The 26,726-nt window shown below is 37.9% G+C and overlaps 1 protein-coding gene across 1 annotated transcript in view; it reads left to right on the top strand.

Moving 5' to 3' along the window:
- PARP8 (poly(ADP-ribose) polymerase family member 8) overlaps positions 1-23,327 on the top strand; it is a 120,241-nt gene extending 96,914 nt beyond the window's left edge. Inside the window, exons 15-26 of the mRNA XM_014964858.1 lie at positions 1,357-1,449; positions 6,125-6,250; positions 7,676-7,741; positions 9,083-9,150; positions 9,507-9,555; positions 10,372-10,484; positions 10,653-10,725; positions 12,647-12,716; positions 14,448-14,524; positions 15,479-15,548; positions 18,555-18,639; positions 19,266-23,327. Coding sequence (XP_014820344.1) covers positions 1,357-1,449; positions 6,125-6,250; positions 7,676-7,741; positions 9,083-9,150; positions 9,507-9,555; positions 10,372-10,484; positions 10,653-10,725; positions 12,647-12,716; positions 14,448-14,524; positions 15,479-15,548; positions 18,555-18,639; positions 19,266-19,368 — 993 coding nt within the window. The 3' untranslated portion in view covers positions 19,369-23,327. The remainder of the gene's footprint in view (positions 1-1,356; positions 1,450-6,124; positions 6,251-7,675; positions 7,742-9,082; positions 9,151-9,506; positions 9,556-10,371; positions 10,485-10,652; positions 10,726-12,646; positions 12,717-14,447; positions 14,525-15,478; positions 15,549-18,554; positions 18,640-19,265) is intronic.
- The last annotated feature ends 3,399 nt before the right edge of the window (positions 23,328-26,726 follow it).

Genomic DNA, 26,726 nt, shown 5'->3' with positions numbered 1-26,726 from the left:
ATACAGCAGTATGCTTATTACTGACAAAGCTGTTGCCTGAAACAGAATCCAGCTAAATTTTATGTTTTCTCCCTGTGCTCAATTCATTTTTTCATTTCTGCAACTGCTTCCTAGAGACATTGGCTTGAACTTCAAAGCGTACTGCTACAAAAGCTTTGGTGATTATCATGGTAGCTAGACTCAGAATTTTTAGTTACAAATGTTCACTACAAAAGTCCCTACCAAAGATAATTTTAAATTTCAGTTAGGTAGGATTTAGTAATATGGATTCAAAGAACTAATATAAAATATTTTTTTTTATTCCTTTCAACACTGTAATAAAAAGTCATGTTTATTGGGATAAATTTTAAGGATCATTTTAATTTGTGTTTCTTTCTTCTATTTCTTCCAACTGTTTGTTCATTTTGAATGCTTATAACAATTCACTGTGTGATTCATGACTTGACCCTTTAAATAGTTGATCTGCTAATTATCTTTCAATAAATAAACAGGGAGTTGCAGTAAGGGATGTAACTAATTAGGAAGTCTGTGAAGTCATGCCTATTCTCTTTACTTAAAGCTGTGTTCTTTTTTGTTTCTGTTTTGTTTGCTTTGTGAAGGCAGAATGCTCAGCTCTCACTCAATCTGCAGTTTAAATAAATATTTGATCATTATGATGGCATTGTGAATTAAATTTTTTAAAAATATAGACCACAAAACAACAAGTTTTTTTAATTATTTTTTGATACCTGAAAAAAGAGTGGAAGCACCTTTATTTATTAAAATAACGTGGCCTTCCCAAATACAGTGTTTATTTTATAAAAATTTTAGTAAAGTTTAGAAATAAAATGTTACATTAGTTAAAAAATAATTTAAAAGAGCTTCTTTAATAAATTTGTCTTCTAAGTCAGATTTTTTTTTGAGTTCTCAACAGCAGAATAACAGATGAAGAATAGCTGTGAAGGATAAACCTGCATTTATGAAGGGGGTGTGCCCCCATAAGTTTCTAGATTTGTTCTCCATTAATTTTAATTCTGTAGGATGTTGTCAGAATCTGATAGCATATTGTTAAGGACATTTGGGTACTATGCCTTTAATTGTGGTTTGTAATCTGGGATTTCTTTTAAGTTTAGTTTCTGTGAGTACTTACAAGTTTTAGAGTTCTTCACACTTGTTCTTCAGATTATTAAAATGCTTCTCTAATGTACCTTCCTCAACAATTTCCATGTACTCATATTTGAAATTAATGTTACCGTTAATATCTAAAGAAAAAAAAATAACATTAAATGTGTTTGGGTTTTGTTATAGGTATTACATGATAAAACCAATAACCCAAAACTAGAACAAAAATATAATTAACTTTATTTCTCTGTTTAGCCCACTGTTTGTGAACGGGAGCTCTGTGTATTTGCTTTCCAAACATTAGGAGTGATGAACGAAGCTGCTGATGAAATTGCAACTGGGGCTCAGGTAGAATTATCTAATGCTTATTACATGTCTAATTTTCTATACTCAGTCTTCTCAGTCTCTTCTAGTATTTATTTTTACTTGTATTTCCCATACGAATGCTCTTTGGTAAGTATTATTTATTTGTCCACTCTTATAGCTCTAAATACACTGCTTTATGCATGGCATTTTCAGACAGTACTAATGAGGTTCTTCCATTGTTTTGCTTCCATGTAATTAGAGTAACCCTGTTTTCTTGTTCTGTTTTATTCAATTGGGTCACCTGGGTTGTTAATAAAGGCAGCCATTGTCATTTGGAGATAATTCCCATTTATTTTCACCTAATGAGCCATTACTACTCTGATGCAATTAATAAGCTACTTCCTGTTCATGGTGTTGGGATGCAGCTATCCACTGAGCATCTGTTGTTTTGATCATTAAATAACAGTGGGAAAGTCCTTACTCATGTTGCTACATAGGGGTTTTTTCCTCTCTTCTAAAGGATCAGGAATTTAATATAAGCTTGCTTTCTGACTCTAAGTTCAGTTATTAATGAAGTTATTATAATATCGTCGTTTTCTGTCCTAATTTTGTGTGTGCCTTAAGACAAACTATTTTAAACTGTATTTCCAAATCACCATTTAACCTTAGTACAGTACAGGTACACAAGTTGAAAGGTCTTATGTTTAAGATCCTTTTAAGATCTTAAATTAAAACTTTACTCATCTTACTGAAAAGTGCATTCCTCTCTGACTTCCTAGACACATGTCACTCACTGTGCATTTATGTAGTTAGCAACATGGGTTTTTTGGAAGAGCAAACGTTCAGTTCAGTTCAGTTTAACAAGCACGAGTGAGTCTAGCCACTGGAAAGAAGCTGTTTGGCTAAATGTCTGAATACCTGTTGTTGGCATATCCTCAAAGGAAGAACCTTCCAGCAGTGTACACCAGCTTCCTCACTTCCTTACTGAGAATGTGACTGCAGGATCTGAAGCTCTTCATGTGATGTCTGAAGATAGTTAGATGGCTGTATTTGCAACATCTAACGTACCAAACACTGGGATACCTGTGTAAGCTTGTCAGAAATGGAGAGAAATATGCTGATGAAGCCCCACCTTTTCCTCAGCCTGAAGTCCTCTGAAGGCCTCAGCTATGTGTTTCTGGGGAGCTAGTTTTATTTTTTTAATTCAGGCACTTGCGTGGTACAATACATGTACATGTAGAATCACAGAATCATCGAATAGTTTGGTTGGAAAGGACCTTTACAGGTCATGTAGCCCAGCCCCCTTAAATGAACAGAGACATCTTCAACTAGATGATGTTGCTCAGAGCCCCATCCAACCTGACCTTGAATGTTTCCAGGGGTGGTGCATCTACCACCTCTCTGGGCAACTTGTTCCAGTGCTTCACCACCCCCATTGTAAAAATTGTTTTCCTTATCTCTAGTCTGAATCTCCCCTCTTTTAGTTTAAAACCATTACCCATTGTCCTATCGCAGCAGGCCCTGCTAAAAAGCTTGTCCTCGTCTTTCCTGTAGGCTCCCTTTAAGCACTGAAAGGCTGCAGCAAGGTCTCCCCAGAGCTTTCTTTTGTCCAGGCTGAACAACCCCAGCTCTCTCAGCCTGTCCTCATAGGAGAGGTGCTCCAGCCCTCTGATCATCTTCGTGACCCTCTTCTGGGCCCGCTCCAACAGGTCCATGTCCTTCCTGTGCTGTGGACTTCAGAGCTGGAGCTTCAGCTCTTCAGAGTTGTACTGTTCTCTTTTCCCTGAGGACAGTTTCCCAGGGTCTCCTATTGACTAAACTCCTTGAAGAGCTGGAATACTCCTTTTCTATAATTAAGGAAAGATTAGATACAAACTTACATGGTACATTACGTGTACCTTGTACATTAGGTAAAAACTAGTAGGTCACTTCTCTTTTCAAATACATCTGACAGGTTAGCTCTCACTCTCGGTTTTATGTAGGTATCACTGTTGCAGGCATTAGTGAAGCTTGCTCTAGGTCTCTAGAGTCCTTCTGCATCTACAGAGCTTTTCTGTAGAGTACTGAGGTGATTACAACCTTAGCAGTGCTTAAAAGAGTTAGATAAGAGTTTTGATCGATTGTCCCATTGCACCTAGGTCACTAAATTTTGCTGTGTCACTCTAGTGATAGCATTGCATCCATCCCACTATATCTGATTTGTTTGAGTTCCCTTCCTGTTTGCAGAAAGAATTCAGCACTTCTAGGGTTTGATTCATCTGAGCTATTTTTGACATTAGTTTAGGATTGTGTGAATCACAGCATAGACTATCAGCAGAGTGTTTATTTTCTCCATTGATTATACAGAGAGCCTAGGCTGACTAGTAAGAGGTAGGTGTTTGCATTTGTGAATCTCTACATTTTGCCAGATGAATCTACCTCCAAATCATTTTGTGTAGTGAAAGAGTCTAAATATAGGTTCCCATGATTAGAAATCACATCTTGTTTTTTCCCACTGTGCTTTCATCTAGTTTCCTAAGGTATACACCCCTACATTCTTACTCCCAATATTCTGACTCCTCTTTAACAATAAGTGATTATACTTTCTAAAACTTTCAAGCCTGAACTCACCTTGGCTTGTTTTAGTTATATAGTCAAAATGCCTGAAAGTTAAATGCCTGATTAGTTGATAGTTCAGGCACTGTGTAGAGAGCCTCTGGAGAGGGAAAGGCACTGTCTGAGGGACTGTCATAAGAGGGAATTATCATCAGGAGGTGTCATCTTGTCCTTCTTGAAAATATTTTAATCCTTACTTATGTACTTCAGTATCTACTGTTAAGGAGGACAAGTTCAGGCCCAGGTATAAGGATATTTACTGGATCCACAGCACTATTACCAAGGAACACGTACACAAGATTGTGTTATAATGTTTGTATTAGACTTACCTCCCACTTTAAGTTGCTCTGCATTCCATCACCTCAAAGCAATGATCTCAGGGGAAACTGAGCATTTAACTAAGCCTAATCTATGCATGTTTTCCTCCTTGTCAGAGCAATATGCAGGTGTCACCGTGAGAAACAATACAGAAGTCAAAAGGTGGCTTAAAGGAGGGCTTTGGGATGATGTTCTAAGATAAATTGTGCCAATTTTAAGACCAAGTCCATCGTGCAAATCATAAAGCAAGACAAGTTTGAATCACTGTATCAAGAGATCTGGAGGCTCAAACAGTTCTTCCCTAGTAGCATTCTGCAACTGGAGGCTAATAAAAGTTTCTGAGAAGTAGAGAGTGTGAACTCAAGCTCAATTTAATGGTAAAATACTTACACAGTTGCAAGCCTGTTGCCTGACCTGTCAATATGTGCTGGCTCTTGGTCTCCTTTGCAAAAGCTAAAGCAGGTGCCCTATTTTGAAACATTCATCACACTTACAGGTATTATAAACTGGAAAGTAATCAGAGCACCATGAAGGAAGGGATCATTATTTAAATAACTTCATTTTTCAATATATTGAGATACTTAGTAACTGGAACTACCAGTATATTTTTAAACTGATGGAGAAAATTGTTCATTCGTGCTAAAGGAGCAGAGGAGGAGAATGGCAACAGCATGACTCACAGTTCCTTTTCCCTTTCATCATGATTCTTATTTTCATTCTGCTTCTCTAAAGGACCATCTTTTTTTTTTTTTTATTCCTCCAAATGGTCAGATACAATGGCAGATATATAAAAACTTCTAGAACAGCTTGAGCTGTGAGATGAGATCTGATTCGTGTGGTTTTGTGGGAGGAACTAGGGATGCCTACTAGGTACCACTCATCTCTACTTTTCCTTTCTTTCATGGAAAAGTCTGTTTTCACACGAGAATGTTTTCAGAAGGCACAGAAGAGACAAAGGGAAATGAGCTAATTTGCAGCTATGTTTTTATGTAGCAACTTTTGATTTCGAGCTGGATTTAGTTTTCACAGCTGCCAGAAAGCTGCTTTCTCTCTGGTTTGTGATTGCTGTATTCTGTCTTTAACCTCTGAATTACAAATTTTGAAATAATTATATAGAAATCTGTAGCTAAGTTGTATATGTGCCTTTATGCACATATGTGAATTCATGCCTTGGAACACATTACAGGCATGATCTTACAGTGAAATCTTGGAAATCATAGATATTCAAAGCTATGTTGTAGTTTTGTACAGCAGGATGGAAGGATGAAGATCTCTCAGTGTAAGCCATGCAAATGACTGTTAACTCACTGCACTGTTCTGGCATTAGCAGAAGCCATGTTTACAAGTGTTTGTGTGATTACAATCTTCAGAACAGCAGGCAGGGGTACAGATTCACAAACTCTTCCTCATTCTTGAGCAACAATTTTCACTGGCATTCTACTGTACATAGATACACAGACCCAGCATGACTTCATTTCCCTAGAGAATTAATTTAATTCACGAATTACCACATATGCATAAGAGAAAGCAGGGCTGCAAGCAATATATTTGATGTGATAATACATTTACGACCAGATACTCCTCTGACTTATGCAGCTGGAATAATGTAGCAGGGCTGAACCTGAAGAGATCAGTGGAAAAATTTCACTGTGTGTCCTGTAGATAACATGGTTTATATAGGTAACAGGGTAATATAGGTAACAATGAAATAGGGTATTACTATAATGTGTAAAAAAAAAAAACCAGACTGGAAGATATAATATGAAAGCACATACATTGATTAAATATTTTTCTTTATCCCTAGGTGGTTGATCTGTTAGTGTCCATGTGTCGGTCTGCGTTAGAGTCACCTAGGAAAGTTGTCATTTTTGAGCCATATCCTTCTGTAGTTGATCCTAATGATCCTCAGATGCTGGCCTTTAACCCCAGGGTAAGTAGCTGTCTTTCATAAAGTCATAGCCTGGATTTAGTCATGCATGAGATTTCAAAGCAAAACCTTCTTCTGGAGGAGTCTCCTTTACTGTAAAGAGATACAACTCTAGAATAGAGCAAAAGCGTGTGACTATTTTCAGAACTTTCTAGCTTTTTTAATTCTTTCTAAGAAGGTACTTGAGTATAAACTAAGTTGCATTGAAAGTTATGTTGAACCAAGAAATTCTTTTAGGGTACAAATTCTAGATGCAAAATTTTATATTCTTAGTGTGTTTCTCTCAGTGTACACATTGGACACAAAAAGAAAGATAGCCTTTGGGAGGTGTAGACCATGTAAACTGGGGGATTTCCAGTCTATCTTTTTGTTCTTAGAATGGTTATTGCTATCATCTCATTTTCTCTTTGCAGGCAATTATGTCCTAAATGTAATTTTATCAAATGTTGACATAAGTACTGCCTCTCAGGGAAGCCCTCAAGAAGCTGTGAATTATTGCATCTCACTTGAGCCATCCCCAAGGGCATAAATAAGAATTTTGGATGTCCTGTACTGGGATGCATTTCACATTTTCTGAGCAAAGGCCAGTTAGCAGTGGCTATTCCTCAGGAAGGTGTGAGCACGTGGGAAGAAGGACTTGCCAGAAGGTGCATGGAAAGGGGCTGACAAGGAGACAGCTACTCTGATTTCTGGGCAAAGCAAGAGTTTGAAGCAGATGAGGGAATATGAAAGAGAGGGTCACAGAGAGCCCTTGGGCTGGCAGGGCCCACACCGCCTCCTCCCAGCTTCTTGCCAGCACAGGCAAAGTGAAAGGCCATGGGCAGAAGTTGTCAAGACCCAAAGATGGGGAACAGTGAAGCTCCTGAAAGTAATGTGACATGTGGAGCTGGTGAAGCATGGACAGTTAGGCCTGTCCACTCAGGAAAGGTAGAGCTATCTGATAGTGGTTTCCTAGCAGAAGATAGGCAAGGATCAGGGTAAGGCAGAGGGACAACTGAAGGACTTCTGACATTTTATAGAGCCGTTAGCAAAGTAAACACATCTGTTTAGCATTTTATTTAAAATCTATTTGGTCATGGCATTCTTTAACTTCATAGCATGCTGTCCAAATAATCGTCAGAATCTGTGTTTAGTTAAAAATAGTTCTTTAAAAAGTGAGATAATTTTTTGGGTTTGGGAGATTCCAATGAAATTTGAAGAAAAAACATAATTATAATATTGGGGGTGTGTGTGTGTGCGGAATTTCCTGGGCTATGAATAAGAGGGTCTATGTGTGAGATGGAAAGAGGGTATTGATAAGAAATGTTTCAAAGGACTGGTTACTGAACATTCATCCTAGCTTTGGTTTTATACACAAAAAATTCATGTTTTTATAGAGCCAAAGATTAATATTCCTTTAATTTATTTGCTTATCTTATTCAATATCAGAAGAAGAATTATGACCGAGTCATGAAGGCTTTGGACAGTATCACTTCTATTAGAGAGATGACACAGGTGAGTTTAAAAATCTTTACCTAACTTGATCACTATTTCTAGAACTAGGAAGATGTTTATATTGCTTGGCTGTGGTGGATGGAGAAGTCAATAGTATGATTTCTTTCCTATAGAGTTGTAATAATATTAAAATATGTGTAAAAAATAACAAACCTAGCGTATCTATAACATCAGTCAAATAAAAGTGATGAAGTATAACTCAGATCTTTTGGAGTTTAAATAAGAGATAACAGCAGAATAGGACATTTTAACTCAATAATCACCAACTGCTGCATTCCTGGAAATATCGAAGCCAAACTGGGCCTTTCATTTCCAAAGCAAAAGAAATTGATTTTGTGACAGGGCTCTGAATGACAGCTTTATTTGTATTACAGCAAAGCACTTGATCAGCTAAGTACAGTTGGGGGTGTGGAAGGTCGGGTCTCTTGGGATTCCTACCATGTAATTTCTCAATATTCACAGTGGGACAAAATCTGATCACAATACTTATGATTATTGTTACACTTTATTTCCCAAAAAAGCCCAGCTGATTAAAACTGACTATTGAAATCTCTCCCATGTACCTTGCTTTTCCAACTGCTATACAAATGTAACATCACAACAGTTTATAAATCTTACTCTGTATGTATTCGTAAAATACTATGAGATTCTGGAACGAAGAATGAGGTGTATAGAGAGGAGTAAAATAAACTGAAAATTAAAATTAATGTGTTTTTCTTACTTAGTGTAATATCTTGTAAAAATTTAAAAAATCAAGTATTTCTCTTACCTGATATAATATATTTTAATAGAAAAGAAAAACTGGCACCATTTTGCCTTTTTTAATATTAAAATAATTCTTGGACTGAAGAGTTTTAAAGGGGTGCTTTGCACTGAGATTGAAATCAGGAAAGGTTTTCAAGGGGATTGTAAACAGATACAGTATTTTACTTTACCAGTTTATACAATGAAGCAGTTAAAAAAAGTGGAGTGGATTATTTTGGGGTATTTTGAATGACTTAATTTTGTGAATTTCCAGTCCAATTTCTTAATCCAAGAGCTGAACATAAATAGATATCTTTTGCTGTTCTCCCTGAGATCACTAATGTTTGCTATAGTGTACTAATTTTGATGCTAATTATATGCTTATTATTTTACTCTGGGGAAAATAATTGCTATATTAATTATTGTTGTTGTCAAAACACATTTATAACCGTACAACACTAAATGTCAGTAAAACTGTGATTTAAGCCAATAATGAGTCCCATGAATTTGTTTTAATAGATGAAATCATGGGCAATGTAACATATAAAATTTAACCTTATGATTTTAACTAGAAATAACATAATTACTCTCTTCTAGGCACCTTACTTGGAAATAAAGAAGCAGATGGATAAACAAGACCCGCTTGCACATCCTCTTCTACAATGGTACATCACACATCACATAAGATGATAATTATTATCAAGTTTAATGAATAATCATTTCACCAGTGTAATTTCTTATAAGCTCACCCTTAAGAATTAACATCAGGGTTGGCATTTGCAACTGCAGGTGTTTCTGGACTTTTCTGGACCTCATCTGGGCCCTCTGAAAACACTGAAAAGACTCCAGCCTATTTGTACAGCTTCTGATCAAATTTCTAGTCACAATTTGGTCTACTTCATACGATGGGTTCAAAGGCCTGCAGCTGGGTGCTTTGTGGTGGCCACTCATAACACGTTTTTAAGAAGAAAAGTTCTGTTTGGTTACCATGTCTAATACATCTAACTGTTTCTTATTTTAGGGTTATTTCTAGTAATAGATCACATATTGTGAAGCTACCAGTGAATAGGGTAAGTGTCGGTGGGTTCTTTATTATTTTCTCATTTCTCGTGGATCATATTAGCATTTTAGGTGGGAGTCTCCTAGCTAAGTGTAGGTGTCTACATTCAGACTAATCACATGGACTCCATTAATAGACAAGGGACAGAAATAGGCAGTTTCAGGTAATGATTCATAGAATCATGTTGTGAGTATCTAAAATAAGTCAAAGGAATAATGCTCATAAAGAGCCTATTTGAGGTGAGTAGATCAAATACAAGTGTCTACCTTGGAGTCATCTGAGATTGGGTGAGAATAACTTCACTATTCTTCACTACTATTATAGAACAGTAGATACAGAATTGTACAGAAAGCAGTACACACAAACACGATGTACGAGGAGATCCACTTATGAGCACACCTTAAAAACCATATGGCTCTTGAATTTTAGACGGATTAAGATTAATTCCTGTGTATATGTGCCTCTGATCCTCTGATTAAGGACATGGTTATTTGCAACCTTTCAAATCTGAACCTGAATTCAAAGCCAGCTCTGATCAGAATACCATGATGAAATTGTTCAATGTAATTACTTTAGTACAGCCATATTAGGCTGAAATTTGTTTCAGAAACTTCCATGTGTTTCGTAAACTGAAAGGCATTTTTACTGTTTGATTACATGTAAAAATAGTGGTAATGAGACCAATTTCAACTTAGTTCATGTAGTTATTTAAATGTAGTCCTGTATTGTGCGAAACAGCACGGTATCTTTAGAACTACTAGTATGGAAATACAATGCTTTTGTCTTAATCAACTTCTTTTCACTTGTGCACTGTTTTATTTTACAGCAACTAAAGTTTATGCACACTCCCCACCAGTTCCTGCTTCTCAGCAGTCCACCAGCCAAAGAATCCAATTTCCGAGCTGCTAAAAATCTCTACGGAAGTACCTTTGCATTTCAGTAAGTACATATATTTGTATTAATCAAAGGTTATCAAAATGCCATGATATTTTTTTTTGTTCTTGCCATTTGAGGTTTACAGCTGTGAATTTACTGTTTTAAAGGATTACTGATTTCGTTTTGCATTTTACCCAGTGGATTTTAACACTTTCCGTTTCATTTTTTCAGTGGTTCACACATTGAAAATTGGCATTCCATCCTGAGGAACGGCTTAGTTGTTGCTTCCAATACGAGGCTGCAGGTAAGTAGTGGACTAACTAGACTTTAGCTAGCCTGTGTGTGCTTGACTGCATACTAGTTTAGGCAAGTTTTCAGGTGGTCATATAGGTGGAAAAAAAAAGGATGATTTCAAATACCATCTTGTTTTCTGGAAAAAGTACTTTTCTGATGCAATGAAAAGGAAATAATGTGTCTGCTAAAATGGCTAGAAAATCCCATTGCTGGAGTCGGTGTTCCAATTTTACATTGCAGAGCTGCACCTCCAGGAGGCTTAGCTCAGTACTGCTTAAAAGCAGTTTTGGGATTAAAATTTGGACCTACATAATCTCCATATTAGAGGATCCAAGAGCATACTAGATTTACAGGAACTGTGTTTACAGCATCTTCTCTTCTCCTCTGGTTTCCTTGAGAATGGAAATATGAGTGTACTGGCCAGGAGGGAGCTATTGCAAACTTCAGTTCATTTTCTCAGACTGAATGATCAGGAGACCACAGTTGCAGAGCAAAGTAGGCAGTACCAGTGGCACTGGGGAGCTGTAACTCAGAGTATTTTGGCATCAGGTTTTGACAGCTCTTCCCCAGAGCCAAGTCCATGATACCTTGGAGGAGGATCCCAGGGTACAGAAGACACTGAAAAAAAAGGGAAATGGAAGTCTCTGCTGTTCCTCTTAATGGTTTGGGTGTTTTTATTAGTATCTTTGGAAGATACTTCCCCAAGAAAACAGGATTTATCTACGAAAATTCACCAAAGTAAACCCCTTTGTTTATGCTTATTTTTTTGTTGAGGGTTGAAATACTGGGAATAGGAGGAAGCAGTAAAGCCCTGTTGTATACAAGTCATCTTTTTAGATCTCTCATACACCTAAGGCATATCCTGAGCCCAGTTCATCCTATTTACCTTAGTACCAACCAGTCAGGAAAAATATGTACTCACCAAGAATCATAGAGAACATTGTAGGATCTGGAGGAGTGAAAGCATGTTTGCACATTCCTATGAGAGCTCTGGCATATTGCAGAGACAATGTAAATATCATTGAGTCAGAGAAAAGAAGTAAGGGTGAGCATGAGTCTGAAGCCCAGTGGTCATAACATCTACCCTAGGTAGGAGATACTCTGGGTTCTTACTTGTGCTGCAACAACAGCTTGGTGTGTTTTCTGTAAAAGCTTTTCCACATAAAGTAGTCGCTCCCTGGTGGAGAAGCAAAAGCAATACTTCCCCCTTTCCAGTCAACAAAACGACCACAGGGCTAATAAAAAGTGCTCACTTTTGTTGCTTAGTCCAAGCTTGATGGCATGGAACAGTGACGTTGGTGAAGAAGAGTCTTCCCTTTCCTCTGTTCTTTTCAGGCATCTGGTAGCTTTGTGGCTAAAGCTCAGTCCTGCAGTGATGGAATATGCATGTCTGAATTGGCTCAGGCAAAAACTGGGTTGTAAACCACTCCTCCAGTACTCAGGCTGAGCTAGCAACGAAATTTTTCTTCAGCATATGACCAGTGTCATCACCTTCTCTTCATTTCTTACCTTAAAGAAAATAAAAGCAGCTGTTGATTCACAGAGGTTGGCTTGGGCTGTGCTTCCTGCCAAAGTTTTGATGTGAGACACATTCTGAACCTGCTCAGCCATGCTAAGGCTGAGGTGTATTTGGCCATGTACAGAAGCACCCTCTTTAGGTTTTAGATTTAAAAACAGAAAACGCAATTTTATATATAAATGTGATGTAAAATTATGTTTTGGCAATTGGGCATGGTTTCCAGAACATACAGTATCTTAGTTGTATATTCACAGCATGATTTTCTTAAAGACTTCTTGGAATACTATTTATTACCAGGCAATAAATTAATGCAGTGGGGCAGATGTTTATCTACATTATGACCTGTTCCTATCATTATTGTTTTGTCCAGACAACCAAATTAATGTTAAACAATCACTCTGCTCTTTTTCAGCTCCATGGTGCAATGTTTGGAAGTGGAATCTACCTTAGTCCATTGTCAAGCATATCATTTGGTTACTCAGGTGATATTTATAAATCACTCTAAAGTTGGAGAAGTATACAGGGGTATCTTAGTTTACTGCTTTTCTTGCCAGCTTCACTGTTTACAACACTATATTAAATTTAATCTTTGTCGACCAAGATTTAATTTATTCAAAAAAGAGAAAAAACTAAGTTCCCTTATTGAATACCTGTCCTCATTTTCCAAGGTGCTGAGTATCTCGAAACTGTGCCTGAAGTAAATAGTAACTAATACTGGATGTTGTGTGTAATGGAGCAGGTCTTGATAATGCAGTGGAAATCCAACTTTATGTTTGTGATTTTTAGTCAGTATCTGCCTAAGTCCGTTGAACATTATCTATGGATTCATGGGCTCTTACGACCTATCAAAATAAATACTCATCAATAGACATGTTCAACTGTGTGTATTTGAGACTATTACCAAGTATCAGCATGTCAGGATTACATAGAATGTACAGGACAGTGTGTTTATTTTAGCATGAGAACAGGAGAGAACACAGTTTGTGGCACTAGTAAATCAAAAAGTGATTCATGCAGATTTCTCCATATAAGAATTGTCATAAATAGAAGCATAATGGAAACAAGATATACCAACATGTACATTAAGAAACTTAAGAGTAAAATGTGACTTTTTTCTTTAGTTATGTTGTATTTAGTATTTCCCCAGATATAAAAGCTCAGCATTTCTTACTACTATTTATTGAATTTCAATATCAATGATCTCTACATGCACTTTTAGCTTTTCAGAGATTACACGAGTAGGGAAGCTTTTCAGGACTCAGTAAAAGTGAATGTTGCAGTATCATTATCTAACAAAATGTCCTTCTTTTTGGACAATGCTGCTTTGTCAATTTCAGTCTGTTTTTTCTCATCTCTCTAACTTTCTTGGTCCCTTCCATCCAGTCTCCTCTAGAAAGGAGGCCTGTGTTCCTTTGAAGTATGTAATACCTGATGCCAGTAAAAGCCACAGAGGAGTCCTATGCCCCCTGTTCCTTCAGAGAGTTAAACTTCCCCATAATTCAGGCTGTGTTTGTGAACTGCCAAGAAATAGGAAATACTGGAAATACAAGGATGCCTGTAGTAGCACACAATACGGGAAATTTTTGTAAACCAACATGAGGAATATAAGAGAAATCTGAGGCACAAATGTAGGTGTTTAGATTTTTGAGATGGAATTGGATATAACATGGCTGACATAATTTAATACTGTTACACATAGGTGAATTAATTAAACCAAGGTAGACTTTAAAACTTTAAATAAACTACTCTGAAGAATTAATTAGACTTTTAATAAGTCTAAATGAAGTGTTAAAGATTAATATCTAGAATTCTTTCTCTCTTGATGTTACTGTCCCACCCACAGTAAATCAGACTGTGTTACTTCAGCCTGAATAGGGTCACTTAGACTCAAGACATGATGACATGCAACCCTGTAAGCAACCACCTAAGAGCATTCCTGGGCTGAATTCAGTGGCATTTAAGCTTATATTTATCTGCTTTTGGATGTACTTAATGCTAAGTTAACTTTCCTAAGGTCTTTGAAATACATGCAGATGTACTGGTCACTTGCAGGAGTAAATCAAGATACTCTATGACAAAGTTAGCTGGCTTTTTGAGTGCCATGCAAAGGACTGTGATTCCCACTGTGCTACGTGTTTCATTCTCCATACTTAACTTTGCTTACTGTGTTCTTTAGATGCCAGTGGATCTTACCTGATTTTTGATATTCCTAGGGATGAATAAGAAGCAGCAGAAGGTGTCAGCTAAAGATGAACCAGCTTCAGGCAGTAAGAGCAGTAATACATCACAGGTACAGTACATCAACCATCTCTGGAAGATTTATGGTTTTATGTTTGGGAACTTGATCACTGAAAAGGAGGTAGTCTTCCCTTTGTGAAAGCTAACAGTTTTATTTTATTGAACAAAATCAGCAGAGACCGCAAACATCAAATACAGCCCAACTGCTTTTAGTAGCAATTTACGGACTATACTGCAGGTGTCGTGCCCTTCTTTTCCAAGCAGAATTTATGAAGAGAATGAAAATTAAATACAGGTTGCATTATGACTCTTAGGAATCCCTTGCTTTCTGAGATCTAGACCTAGAGTAATGATACAGAAGGAATTGAGTGTGGTTAATGCTGGCAACTGAGTAGCATTTCATATGTAGCAAGTCAGGTTTTTTCTTTCGTGTTCTTTTACATATTAAACCATTACAATTTTACGCATTAAGTCATTACAATTCTGCTTTGTCTAAAGCAATCACATAGCATTTCTCTGGACAGCTAAATTTTGAGAAATCTTACATCTATCTCCATAGTTAACAAATAGAAACTACAGAATAATCTGGTTTTGGAGACAAACTGGTATGTAACAGCAGAAACTGTCAGAAATGGGAAGGCCAGTAAAATATCAGGGTAGTGGCCGAAGAATTGGTGATCACATTCATGTGTTGATTTTTTGTCTACTATCAATTTGGGGTTTGGTAACACTGATATTTCTAATGATACTATTCATTCTGTAATAATTAGGAACATTCTTTCTGGATCAAGGAGTTCAAATCCCTCCCGCAATAATCCAAAGAAGTAATATAAATTTTTTTAGAATTTCTATTAAATTTAGAAATACAAAATAAATGTTTTGGAAAGACTGCCTCTATCTTTGTTTACTAATAAACCACTGAAAATAGCAGCCCTTTCCTTTGTTACTTTTTCACTCAGTTTGTCTTACTGCACTAATTAAGTTTTCTCATGTTTTTACATCTCAGTCACAGAAGAAAGGACAACAGTCACAATTTTTGCAAAGCCGTAACTTAAAATGCATAGCCTTATGTGAAGGTAAGCTGAAAGCCCTTGAAAAACTGTTTTAGTCATAGACACAGTGTTACTGGATGCAAATCAGTGGGACCTTTAATTCCAGTGTTTGTTGCTTTTAGGTAAGAGGCTACTGGTAGATGTACAAGTACTTGCTTTACATCTGACCTTTATATTTCAGTTCAGAACATTTCCCTTGTCAAACAAAACCAATATCACAAGCTGAACTTTTATGAAATAATCATATGCACATAGTGAACGATCATCTTGTCTGTCTTTCAAATGTGATTGTATCCCTAAGCCATCAAGATAACCTTTATTTGAAAATGTCCTTTATTTGAAACACTGTTTTCTTGCAAAAAGGCATTAAACACCTAAAAGTCAGAAAAAACAGCTTTCCTGTTGAATTTCCAAATAATATTTCACTGTTCAGGAAAGTATACTGTTCATCTGGTAACCAGTCTGTTCTCTCTGGCTGCTTCAGAAATTTTATAATGTTGATATCCAGTGCATATGAATAAAGTCATTCTTGAAAGAATATATAATATTTTAATAATATTTTAATATTTTAATAATTTTAATATTTTAATAATATTTATAATATTTTAATAACTAATGAAACATTAGCAAGGTTTGAGACCAAAGAATTATGAAATTTGTGTAAGAATTGTACCAGAAATTGGTAATTAGTCTCGCTGTCCAAACAAAAAGAAATTATATTAACCTCAGTTTTTCCTTCCTTTGGAGCATTTGTTTATTTTTAAAAGTAAAAATTAAGACAGACAGTAGAAAAGATGTTCAAAATGGCAGCTTTAAGCTATAGATACTACTTTTTAATATATATATATATTTGAAACTGTTCAAATGAAATATTTCATGTGCTTAAGGAGATGCCAATGAACATGAAAATGCAATTTGATTTGGACACAAATCATACAAATTTAGTTCTAAAACTTCCAGAAGATATGAAATGAATGTAGGGTTTACTAGAATTTACTTGGCCTTTAATGCCAAAAGTTTCTAAATAAAACATCTTTCGCAGGACTTCTTCATCCATGTCATACTTTCCTCACATTTATTAATGGATTATTGATTTTGTAAGGGTGAATGTAAAATATTTGGTAAAATATATTTTACTTCATGTTAACTTCATTTTTCTGTGAAAGTACGTGATTAGGGGAGAAGATTAATGTAGATTTTAAATAAAATTATTTACAAGATATATTTTTTTAAAATTACAACTAATGGAAGAAATGGTGTGAAAATTGAATAAGCATTTATTCATGCTAGTGATTAGAATAGAATAGAATAGAATAGAATAGAATAGAATAGAATAGAATAGAATAGAATAGAATAGAATTGGCTCTTTCAGTTGGAAGAGATGTAGAACCATCATCTGGTCCAAATGCCTGACCAATTCAGGGCTGACAAAAGGTTAAAGCACGTTGTTAATGGCATTGTCCAAATACCTCTTAAACACTGACAGGGTTGGGGCGTCGATCACCTCTCTAGGAAGCCTGTTTCAGTGTTTGACCACCCTCTCGGTAAAGAAATGCTTCCTAATGTTCAGTCTAAACCTTCCCTGGTGTGGCTTTGAACAATTCCCACACGTTCTGTCACTGGATCCCATGTTCTCCAACCTAGACTAAGCCAAAGTCCTCAGCTGCTCCTGATAGGACACTCCTTCCAGCCCTTTCACCAGCTTTGTTTTCCTCCTCTGGATGTCTTCAGGGACCTTCACTTCCTTCCTAAATTGTGGGAACCAGAACCGGGCTGGTTGTCAGTCTAGTTCGATGAGTTGATAAGTTTGATGAGTCAGGCCTTCGATGTGAGGGCGCACCAATGCTGAATACAGGGGGAAGATCCCCTCTTTTGAGCGGCCTGTTTTGCTGTGTTTGATGCACGCCTGGATGCAGTTTGCCCTCTTGGCTGCCAGGGCTCACTGCTGACTTGTATTGAGCCTGCTCTTGAGCAGCCCTCCCAGATCCCTGCAGGGCTGCTCTCCAGCCCCTCCTCTCCCAGTTTACAGTTGTGCCCGGCATTACTGCATCCCAGGTCCAGAATCCCGCATTTTGACTTGTTAAATTTCATCCCATTAATCACAGCCCAATGCTGCGGTCTGCCTAGATGCTTCCGCAAGGCCTCCTGTCTCCCCAGGAGAGTCACCAGCACCTCCCAGTTTGGTATCATCAGCAGACTTGCTAATGGTGCATTCAGCTCCTGCCTCCAGACCGTTGAGAAGAAAATGCACTGGGCAGAACTGGCCCTCGAATTGAGCCCTGGAGCCCTGAGGAGTGTTGCCAGTTCTTCACCCAGCACCCTGTGAACCTGCTCATCCTACAGCTGGACAACTGGTCCAGAAGGATGCTGTTTAAATGCATTTGTAGAAATCTTATCAAATACAGACTGCTGGTATAGCTTCAACCTAGCAATGAAAAGTTTTTTTTCCTGCGTTGTCCTCATTCTACTGGTAAACAACCTACCATCAGATACATTGCTGTTTTCTAAACATTGAACAAGTTTTGGCAAGCTTCATGATCCCCTTGAGTCATAATTGCTATGCTTAATTTTTTAAAATATTTGGTAGTATTGCAAATCCTAAATTTGTCATATCTCAGGGTCAGACTTCGTCTTTAACATCTTGTTTGTTTTGACTCAGCCAGTATAAAACACAAATATCTCTGTTCCAAAGGCTGATTAATTGAATCAGATCCTCCTTAACAGCCGTATTGCCATTTGAAATCAGTTTTTAATAAATATACTTTTTAATTTTTCATTCCAATTAACAGCTGGCTCCCATACGTCAGCATCTATGTTTTCTGGAAAATATAAATTATTTTGGAAACAAGAGTCAAATTCATCTCCCTGTTTGTACTAGCAGCCAACTCAGCCTACACCACACCACAGACATGCAGTGGAAAACTACACATTCCCAGAAGGCTGTTTAAAGTGTGTAAAAAGAAAAATATTTTAAAACGTTATTTTCCAGGCTTGATTTCATCACTATGAAACTTATTCTTTCCCTGATAGTGATAACCTCATCCGATCTGCACAAACATGGAGAGATATGGGTAGTTCCCAATACAGATCACGTGTGTACAAGATTTTTCTTTGTGTGAGTATGAATCTTCTCTTACCATTCAACTTCTGTTCACCCTAGGTCTTTTTCCCCATGTTCCCTCCAATAGTTGAAATTGAAGTAGATAATTGATGTTTCTTCCTAATTCTTTTCAGTATCACTTCATTTTTAATCTTTCTCTGTACTTACTTTTGTTAGGAAATGTACGGATAAGCAAGCGATAAAGGTTTAGTAGATGTTTTGTTACAGGATAAATTAATGGAGAGTTACTGATTTTTCTCACCCTATAGCATTGCCTCATGTTACAGTAAGTCTACCCATGTACCATAAAATACAATTTCTATTTGGCAGTATGTTTTAAAGCTGAGGAATTCACCGAAGGCTTCCTGTCTATGATGTGAGCATTTCCTCTCTCACCTAAGACTTGTCCCCTTTGGGTCCTAGCAGCTTATTCCACCTCGGGGTTTCAGTGACAATGGCAGCCTTCACTCCCTGGAGTTTAGGATCTGCACAAAATGGTGAAGTGCAGCAGAGCATTTTAATAGAGACATGTTAACATATGGAATAAGTGCTCTTGATTATTGAATGAATCAGAGTTTTGGATGTTTTCAGGTAGATTAATAAAGCACTAATTTGGTCTTATTTTCTGTACTTTTTTTTAGTTATGAAGATGGTCAAGTGGGTGATACAAGTATAAATACACAGGAACCAAGCATTCATAAAGAGATTCTTCGAGTCATTGGCAATCAAACTGCTACTGGTTAAAAGGACCACTCTTATTTAATTGATGTGATTTGGGAGCCTTCCTCAGTCTCAAAGCTGGATTTTGAACTGAAGAAGATGCAAAAAACTAATTTATTATTATTATTCTAAACAAATTAACCCTTTGAATACTTACTGTTTTCTTACTTAGTATTTCTTATCTCATCAAAATACCTGAGATGGTATGAATTAGCAACTGTAGGGGTGCAAAGTCTATTAATATATTACAACTAATAATAATTAAACAGGCATTTGGGTTGCTCACAATAAACAGACTTTAAAAGGAGTTTTGTCCTGATATTTTTATATTAAACTTCAATTGGAGGTTTTAGTACTGTATACTGGTATTTTAAATTTAGAATGACTGAATTGTAGGCAAGAGAGAAGATTTTATAGCAGAGCACCTGTATTATGCAGGATACTTTGCAATAAGTAAAATATTCTCTCATTTAAACACAAAAAAGGTTGTCTGGAACATGTTAAATTCAAGAGATTGGTTACCTGCAGCTATCTTTGATTCATTTTATTTTACACAAGTGCAGCTAGGATAAGAGTCAAAGGTTAAAACAAAAATACAAATTTTATTTAATGAGTGAAACAAAGCAAAAAGTAATGAATGTGATGATGTATATTTAGTTTTCTTTATCTTCTCTGGAAACACTGTATTATCCATTAAGCAACTTAGCTGCATTTTTTAATTATGCAAGCCTAGCAAGCATCTAGAAATCCTGAATCTGTTAACTTCCTTTTTAAAAATTTGGGGGTTATATACTAGATTTTACAGTTTCTTTAGATCAACAAGGTTCCTTAATGTTTTTACCTTAGCTTCAGTGAAACTGCTCTGTAGTTAAATCTAGCCACGTAAAAGTACGTGCTGAATTAAGGCTTTTACATGATTGAGTCAATTGTTGGTACATCAGAAAATACAAACAAATGCAAAATTTTACTGATTTTCTCTTGGTGAAATATTTTTATTAATTTATTCCTAAGGGAAAACAAACCAATGCAAATCTCTCTCTCCCTTAAATTAATAACTTTTTTTTTTTTCCAAGTGAGCATGATGGCAACACAGGTAGGGAGGAGCCCAGTCTCCAAAGCGTAAAGCATTTCCTGTGCCCCAATGAGTGCCCTTGGTGGCCCTCATGGTGGCTGTCCTGAGGCATCAATCACATCCTTGAATATGGTGAGCAGTGCAACTTACCCATCTGTGCGACTATTACAGGCCACCTCAGAAAGCAAAAAATAGACCGAATACTCTATTATGTTATTTTCATAATATACTGAAGCGCCAAATACCAGCATAACAAAGCACAGAAGTGTTTGCTTCTTTTAAACAGATATGCCGTAATGGGTGATTCCTTCTTTCTAGTTCAAGCTACACTCCCTTATTACTTGCTGCAACTGAAGTGCCCTACGAGTCAAATAGTGTTATTGGGCCTAGCAGCACATACTTGGAGATGTATTTTAGCATTCCAGAATTATTTGCTGGGGACTTCAGTTTTTGTGGGTTCACATCCAGACTTGTAAAGCCAATCCTGTTTGCAAATCGATGTTTTGCTATTGAATTTCTGTTGAATTTCACCCCCATATGGTGGACCCCTAACTTAAGAATCACTACTCTAATTGTTATCTTTTGTGTTGGGACACAGGTTAACTTCTTGAAACAAAGAGGATTCCTGAAATTTGTCTATCTATGTAAGGACTGCCTTACGTTGTGCAACTGCACAAAATCAGCATAATTCAGAAGTGGAGCTGAAACCCTGGTATGACCATCTCTATATAATTTTTCCTGCAATATGTGTCTCGATCACTATGTTTTGCATAACAAAAAGAAATTGGGAAGCAAGTCCACTAAGATACCCTGCGGTGACTTGCTGGGCTAATAGTCCACCACTCTGGGAAGCCTCCTCAAAAAACTAGGAGAAGAGAAAGATGACCACGAGTGAACTGGAGAAGCCAAGTAAGCGGTCATCTTCCCTGTCCCTTGAAGCTTGCAGCAGGGTCACAAGTGAACCTCTTGAAGGAGGAAACCTGGAATCTAGCTATGGCAGCGAGTCAGCCTTGGTTTGCATGGTGGGGTCATGATACTGGCCACGCATGGTGCCATCGTAAGTACAACGACCTGGAAGGGAAAAATACATCTCTGCCAAATTTTAAGGATGCTCGGAGGTTTGTTCTTAATGGGGGAGCAGGAGGAAGGGGCAGTTTGGAGGAAAGCAGGGCTCTGAGGTGTATGGGGGCCTTGCTGTTGTAAGGTGCCCACTTCAGGGAGTACTGAAGTGACTGTCTTACAGGGGAGAAGGAGGATGGCTAAGAGTAAGAGGCAGAATGTGACGTGCACAGGCATTAGAAAGCGGTGGGAGAGATCAAAACCTTTTAGGGAGAAAGGTAGTTCTGAACAGACAAGTTATTTCTGGTAGGAAAGAAAAAAAGAAGAAAAAGAAAAAAAAGAGGAGCTACAGAATTGCTAACAAGCAGCATGGCAGGAGAAGGGACTGGATAAACAAAGCTGCAATGTGGGGAAACACAGCCTGTGGAAGTATGGGGCTGTGCTGTGCCCAGGCAGCTGGGCCACCCAGGAAGGGATCACACTGTAAGGGACAGTGCAAGGACACGAGCCCACTGTCACACACAAACAGCAATTGAATTAAACGAAAATTCACTTGCTACACAGTAACTCGATCACTATTTTCTTTAGCCAGTATGTTAACAAGAAACTTCTTCTGAGATGTTATCCACAGGTAAACGTGAGTCTTCAGATCATTTAGCAAAGTACTAGTTCTCATAATTTTTAAAAAAATGAGGGAAAGGAGGGAAGTTTCTGGGGGGTCTGTTACTCAAAAATAAATAGCCCTTCTATAGCAAACTTCACACCTGAAACAATGACTTCATCACCAAGAACTGGAATGAAAAAGTTTGAGGATGAGATTTTCTCCGAAGGATTTTCCCTTGTGGTTTTACCCAAGGGTGAAAGTTGCATAATGCCAAATTCTTCCAAATACTTAAATTCACATGGATTCCAGGGGATGAAAAATAAATAGCCAGGCACATCTGATCAAGGACCCTGTGTTATCCCCAGAGCCCTTGCATTTCCTTTCCTCTGTTATCAGAGGTATTGGTAATAGAGTGATCTTTGTGACTCCCATTGTAAGGATGTAGGCTTTTTGCAGGTAGCTTTTAGTAAAAGGAGGTTGAGCCCCAGGCTGTACTATCTCTCCTGCTAGAAATGTCCATGAAGTCATACCATCTAGCTGTGACCATGTCCAGCAAGGAGCAACCGAGGAATTCTTGAGGAAGAACTTTCTAACTTCTTCCTACATCCCACAAAAAATTACAACCCCTCAAATGGGGAAGGTTTGACAGGAAAATTATGTTAATAGCTTAATGTTGCACCCTAATTATGAATTGCTATATTTATACTTCTGAATATTTTAAACATTGAGAAAGCAACCCAAAAAGATGCTTTTAAAGCTTTCTTGAGATTCAGGCAGATATCTAGCATTCAAGGGGTTAAGCAATTTGAGTTATCTTCTGTGATACAAATCAGTATAGACCTGTTTTCTTCAGCAGTGCTACACTGTTTTGAAAACCTGAGTCTTTGGCTCTGTATTACTTATCATAAAATGGCCGGTTTGTGTAATATTGTGCTTAATCTTTTACAGGAACTAGCTGATGACACCGGAATTGTTTATGCTTATATTTTTCCTCTAAAGCCCTTGAAAAACTATTACTGATGCTGTATAATTTTAATATTGTAGCTGTTGGTACTAGAAATTCATCAGATGAATAATGCTAAGATTATGCTTTTGTTAATACAAGTGCAAGATCACTTCAAATGAAGACTTTGTGCTTAGATCAATTATACTTTGCTTATAAACCACTTACTACTGTGAAAGCAATTAGCGTACTTCCAACATGGATGAGTAATGAGTACAAAGTGGGAAAAAAAAAAAAAAAAAAAAGGGGCAAAAAAAAAAAAAGAAAAAGGGGCAACTGAATGAAGAGATTCATGATTTTAAAAGAAACACTTAAAAAAAAAAAAAAACCAAAAAAAAAAGCTAAACAAATGTAAGAACAGTATGTAGTTATTTGAGTATTGTATTGATTTAGATGGATTTTTTCCTTGGCTCTAGGAAACCTAAGTCAGACACAGAGACTATGAGCCATGACTGACCGGGAGGTAACGCTACGGGAGCAAAAGCACCCTACTGTAATCTTAGCATTTTCACAACAGATAGGTTGGGGGCCCGCTCCCGCCTCGTGCCGAGCACCCCTGGGAGGCGGCCCCTTGAACCAGACGTAGGTGGTTTTTTGTGCTGGTCGCTCCTCGCTCTCCTGGTAAGTTTCTCAGAGGCCGCCGGGGCCAAGGCCGGCAGCCATGGGGTCAGCGTGCCCCCAGGGCTGGGTGGGAGCTGGGCAGGACTTGGCTGCCCCCGTGATGGCGGGACGGCAGCCATGGCGGTGGGGCGGCAGGGGAAAGAGGGGCAGCCGTGGCCCAGCTTGGCCACACACAGCCCCTCCGCCGGTGCTGGCAACGTGGCGGCAGCCCCGCCGCCCTGGCCAGGCATCCTTTTGCCTCTGAGGGGGCACGCAGGGCCCGGCCGCCCTGGTTTTTGCAAAACTGAGGCGTTAACCTGGTGTCCTGCGCAATTTCTTCGCTACAAACGCTACCTCAAGGTGAAGGACGAGCCTGTTGACTACACGGAGCTGGGCCTGTTCGGAGAGCGATTAAGATAACGTGTAGCGCGGAAAGTCGTTCGGGAAGGATCTTGAGTCTAGTCAGCCAGGACTGTGTTAATAATCAAATTAATTGCTTAAAGCGCTCAGGAGTGCATGGACACTTGTGCTTCAGAAGGGGATAAATATACAAATGGGGAGATTTACTCAAAGCAGAGCGGCGTTGTGCGGGCGCGGTGCGGTGCGGGAGGCGGGAGGATGCCGCCGGGGGTTTGAATTCCCTGGTGTGGGGTCTGGAAGCGCTGAGCTCCTCTGTCCCTCACCGGGGTGGGGGTCCCGTTCCCCCGGCTGGAGCAGCGGCCACCGGCAGGAGCCGAGGGGGGAGCACCCACCACCTCCATCCAGCCACGCGTTGGTGGCACGCGCCTGCTGAGTTCCAGTCCGCCGCACAACAGCTAACGATGTAAATTACTACCCATTTCACTTCGCATTGGGGATTTCTGTACATAGTAGGTATAAGACTTTTGTAAGGAAAAAAACAAAAACAAACCAGTCAAGTAGTTTTTAGGTAAACATATCTAGCGTGTGAAAAACCTGTTACAGAATAGATTACATTAAACATTTACCAGCAAGTCAGTAAAAATAGTCCTTATACACAGACGTTCAATATAATTTAATGTTCTAAAAATAATTTTTTAATTTACCCAGTATGTATTGTATCTTTGAATTTTAAGAAGCAGCCACTCCTTTATGTAAACATAAAATATGCGTATGTTTCTGTTAACTCTACAGCCTTTTTTTCTCCAAATAAATTTATTAAATTCTGTGCACAAAATAGTACTGCAGCCTGCTATTTAGCCTATGGTGCCTTAGAGTTACTACAAATATTTAACAAAATGTACATAATGTAAATACTGCCAGAAGATCACTAAGGCCAAATATTTTCTCTATTCACTTTTTACTGCACTTGCTTTCTATTGCTATTTAAGCCTCTTTTATCCAGCTTTGTAACAGTTACAACATTGTAGCCAATGTAAACGTTTACTTTCAATAAATCAGAATTTGTTCAACAAGTACTGTGCATTTGGGCACTATTTTGAGAACTCTGTTCAAAGTTAAAACAGTCATCTAAGAATTAAACCGAATCTGAAGGAGTTCCTTGAATTTCACTAATCTTGATGACATCTAAAGGTTATGCCACGCTTTTACACATATTATTGGAGTAAAATTTTTCTGCAGTGTTCATTTTAAAAACACTTAGATGAGCAGTAAAACTGGCTTTCCATGCTGTGTTTACCTGAATGGGTTACACAACTGGTTCAAAATAGAGATACTGGAATTAAAGCAGTATTTTGCATGTACAATATCATTATAAAATGCATAAGGATGTATCGAGATGCATTTTATAATTGCTTTTAAAGAAGAAGCCCTCTGTTTTTCTGTAGAGCTGTTTTTGTCATGAAAACACAGAAAATATATGACAAACCATATCGTACTTTAATGTGGTTGTGTTTAAAGTATAAATGCACATCTGCAGCTCATAAAATATACAGACATTTGTGGGACTGGTTATTAATTCAGTGAGTGTACTATTTTTTTCATTGCCTATGAGCTCATTTTAATTATATGGATGGATATTAGCTTATATCTTTCGAAAGTTTTAGCTTTTGCTTTGTTACATTTATTATTTTGTTATCGTGGATTTTGCATCAGAAAAATCAAAGTAGTTCTATTATTTTGAATGCTGTTAAATATTTTACACAAATATGTGAGAGGGGAAAAAAATACATTGTTGCTACTCTAAAGGACTGATAATTTGCCTTTGATTGGAGTGTACAGGCTGGAGCTTGAGTTCTGTAATGGCACAGATACTCCGTATTTTTGGGACCTTGAAGTTGGAAGAAACAGTGACTGCCAAACTTGCAAAACAAGAGCTGAATCAGTGGTGACATCTCAGACTTCCCTGAGAGAGCAGGAGGGAAGGGATTTATGCCAGTTTTGGCTTGACTGCTACTCTCTTTCCCAGTCACTGCATGACAAGCTCCCTCAATATGCACCAATAGTCTGTTTTCCATTGAGAAAGCTTATGACACATTGTATCACCTGTTGGCCAGTTCAGTGTGGGAACCAATAGATTAATAATCCAAATTTTAATTGGCAGCAATGCAAAATTATTGCAATGGACCAGAGCTGCTTTCAGATGCACTTATTGCCTTTTTGACGGGAGGAAGAGCAGAAAATCTTCTAAGAAAATATGGCCATTGGAAAAAGTATGTGCTGTAGTCATTAATCTATGTTTGCATGCGTGGCCAACTACTTTTTTGTGAATTACTGTCCAATGCAGATGGCAGCAAATAATTTTGCACAGGTCACACAGCCTTGGTCTTCTCCAAGAGGGATTTCTTCACCTGAAACATAGGCTGCTTAAATAGAGCTGCATTAAATGAATGAAGCAAATAGTAACCAAGGGCCACAACCTTACCGTGCCCCAGGCCTCAGCACAGTGCAAGCTCTTTAGTTGCTAAAGAGAATTCTTAAGGAATATAACAAAGGCTTACTTTAGGGCTCAGTGCCTTGCAAAAGCCTCGTGTCAAAACAGGTGAAAAAGAGGAACAGCACGTGGGAAAAAAAAAAAACGAAACCAACCAACCAAACAAAAAAACCCAAACAAACAATCCCACCCC

This window comes from Calidris pugnax, unplaced genomic scaffold (assembly GCF_001431845.1).
Source record: "Calidris pugnax isolate Ruff unplaced genomic scaffold, ASM143184v1 scaffold273, whole genome shotgun sequence".
Classification (NCBI taxonomy): Eukaryota; Metazoa; Chordata; class Aves; order Charadriiformes; family Scolopacidae; genus Calidris; species Calidris pugnax.
This window is presented reverse-complemented; position numbering and strand designations above follow the sequence as displayed.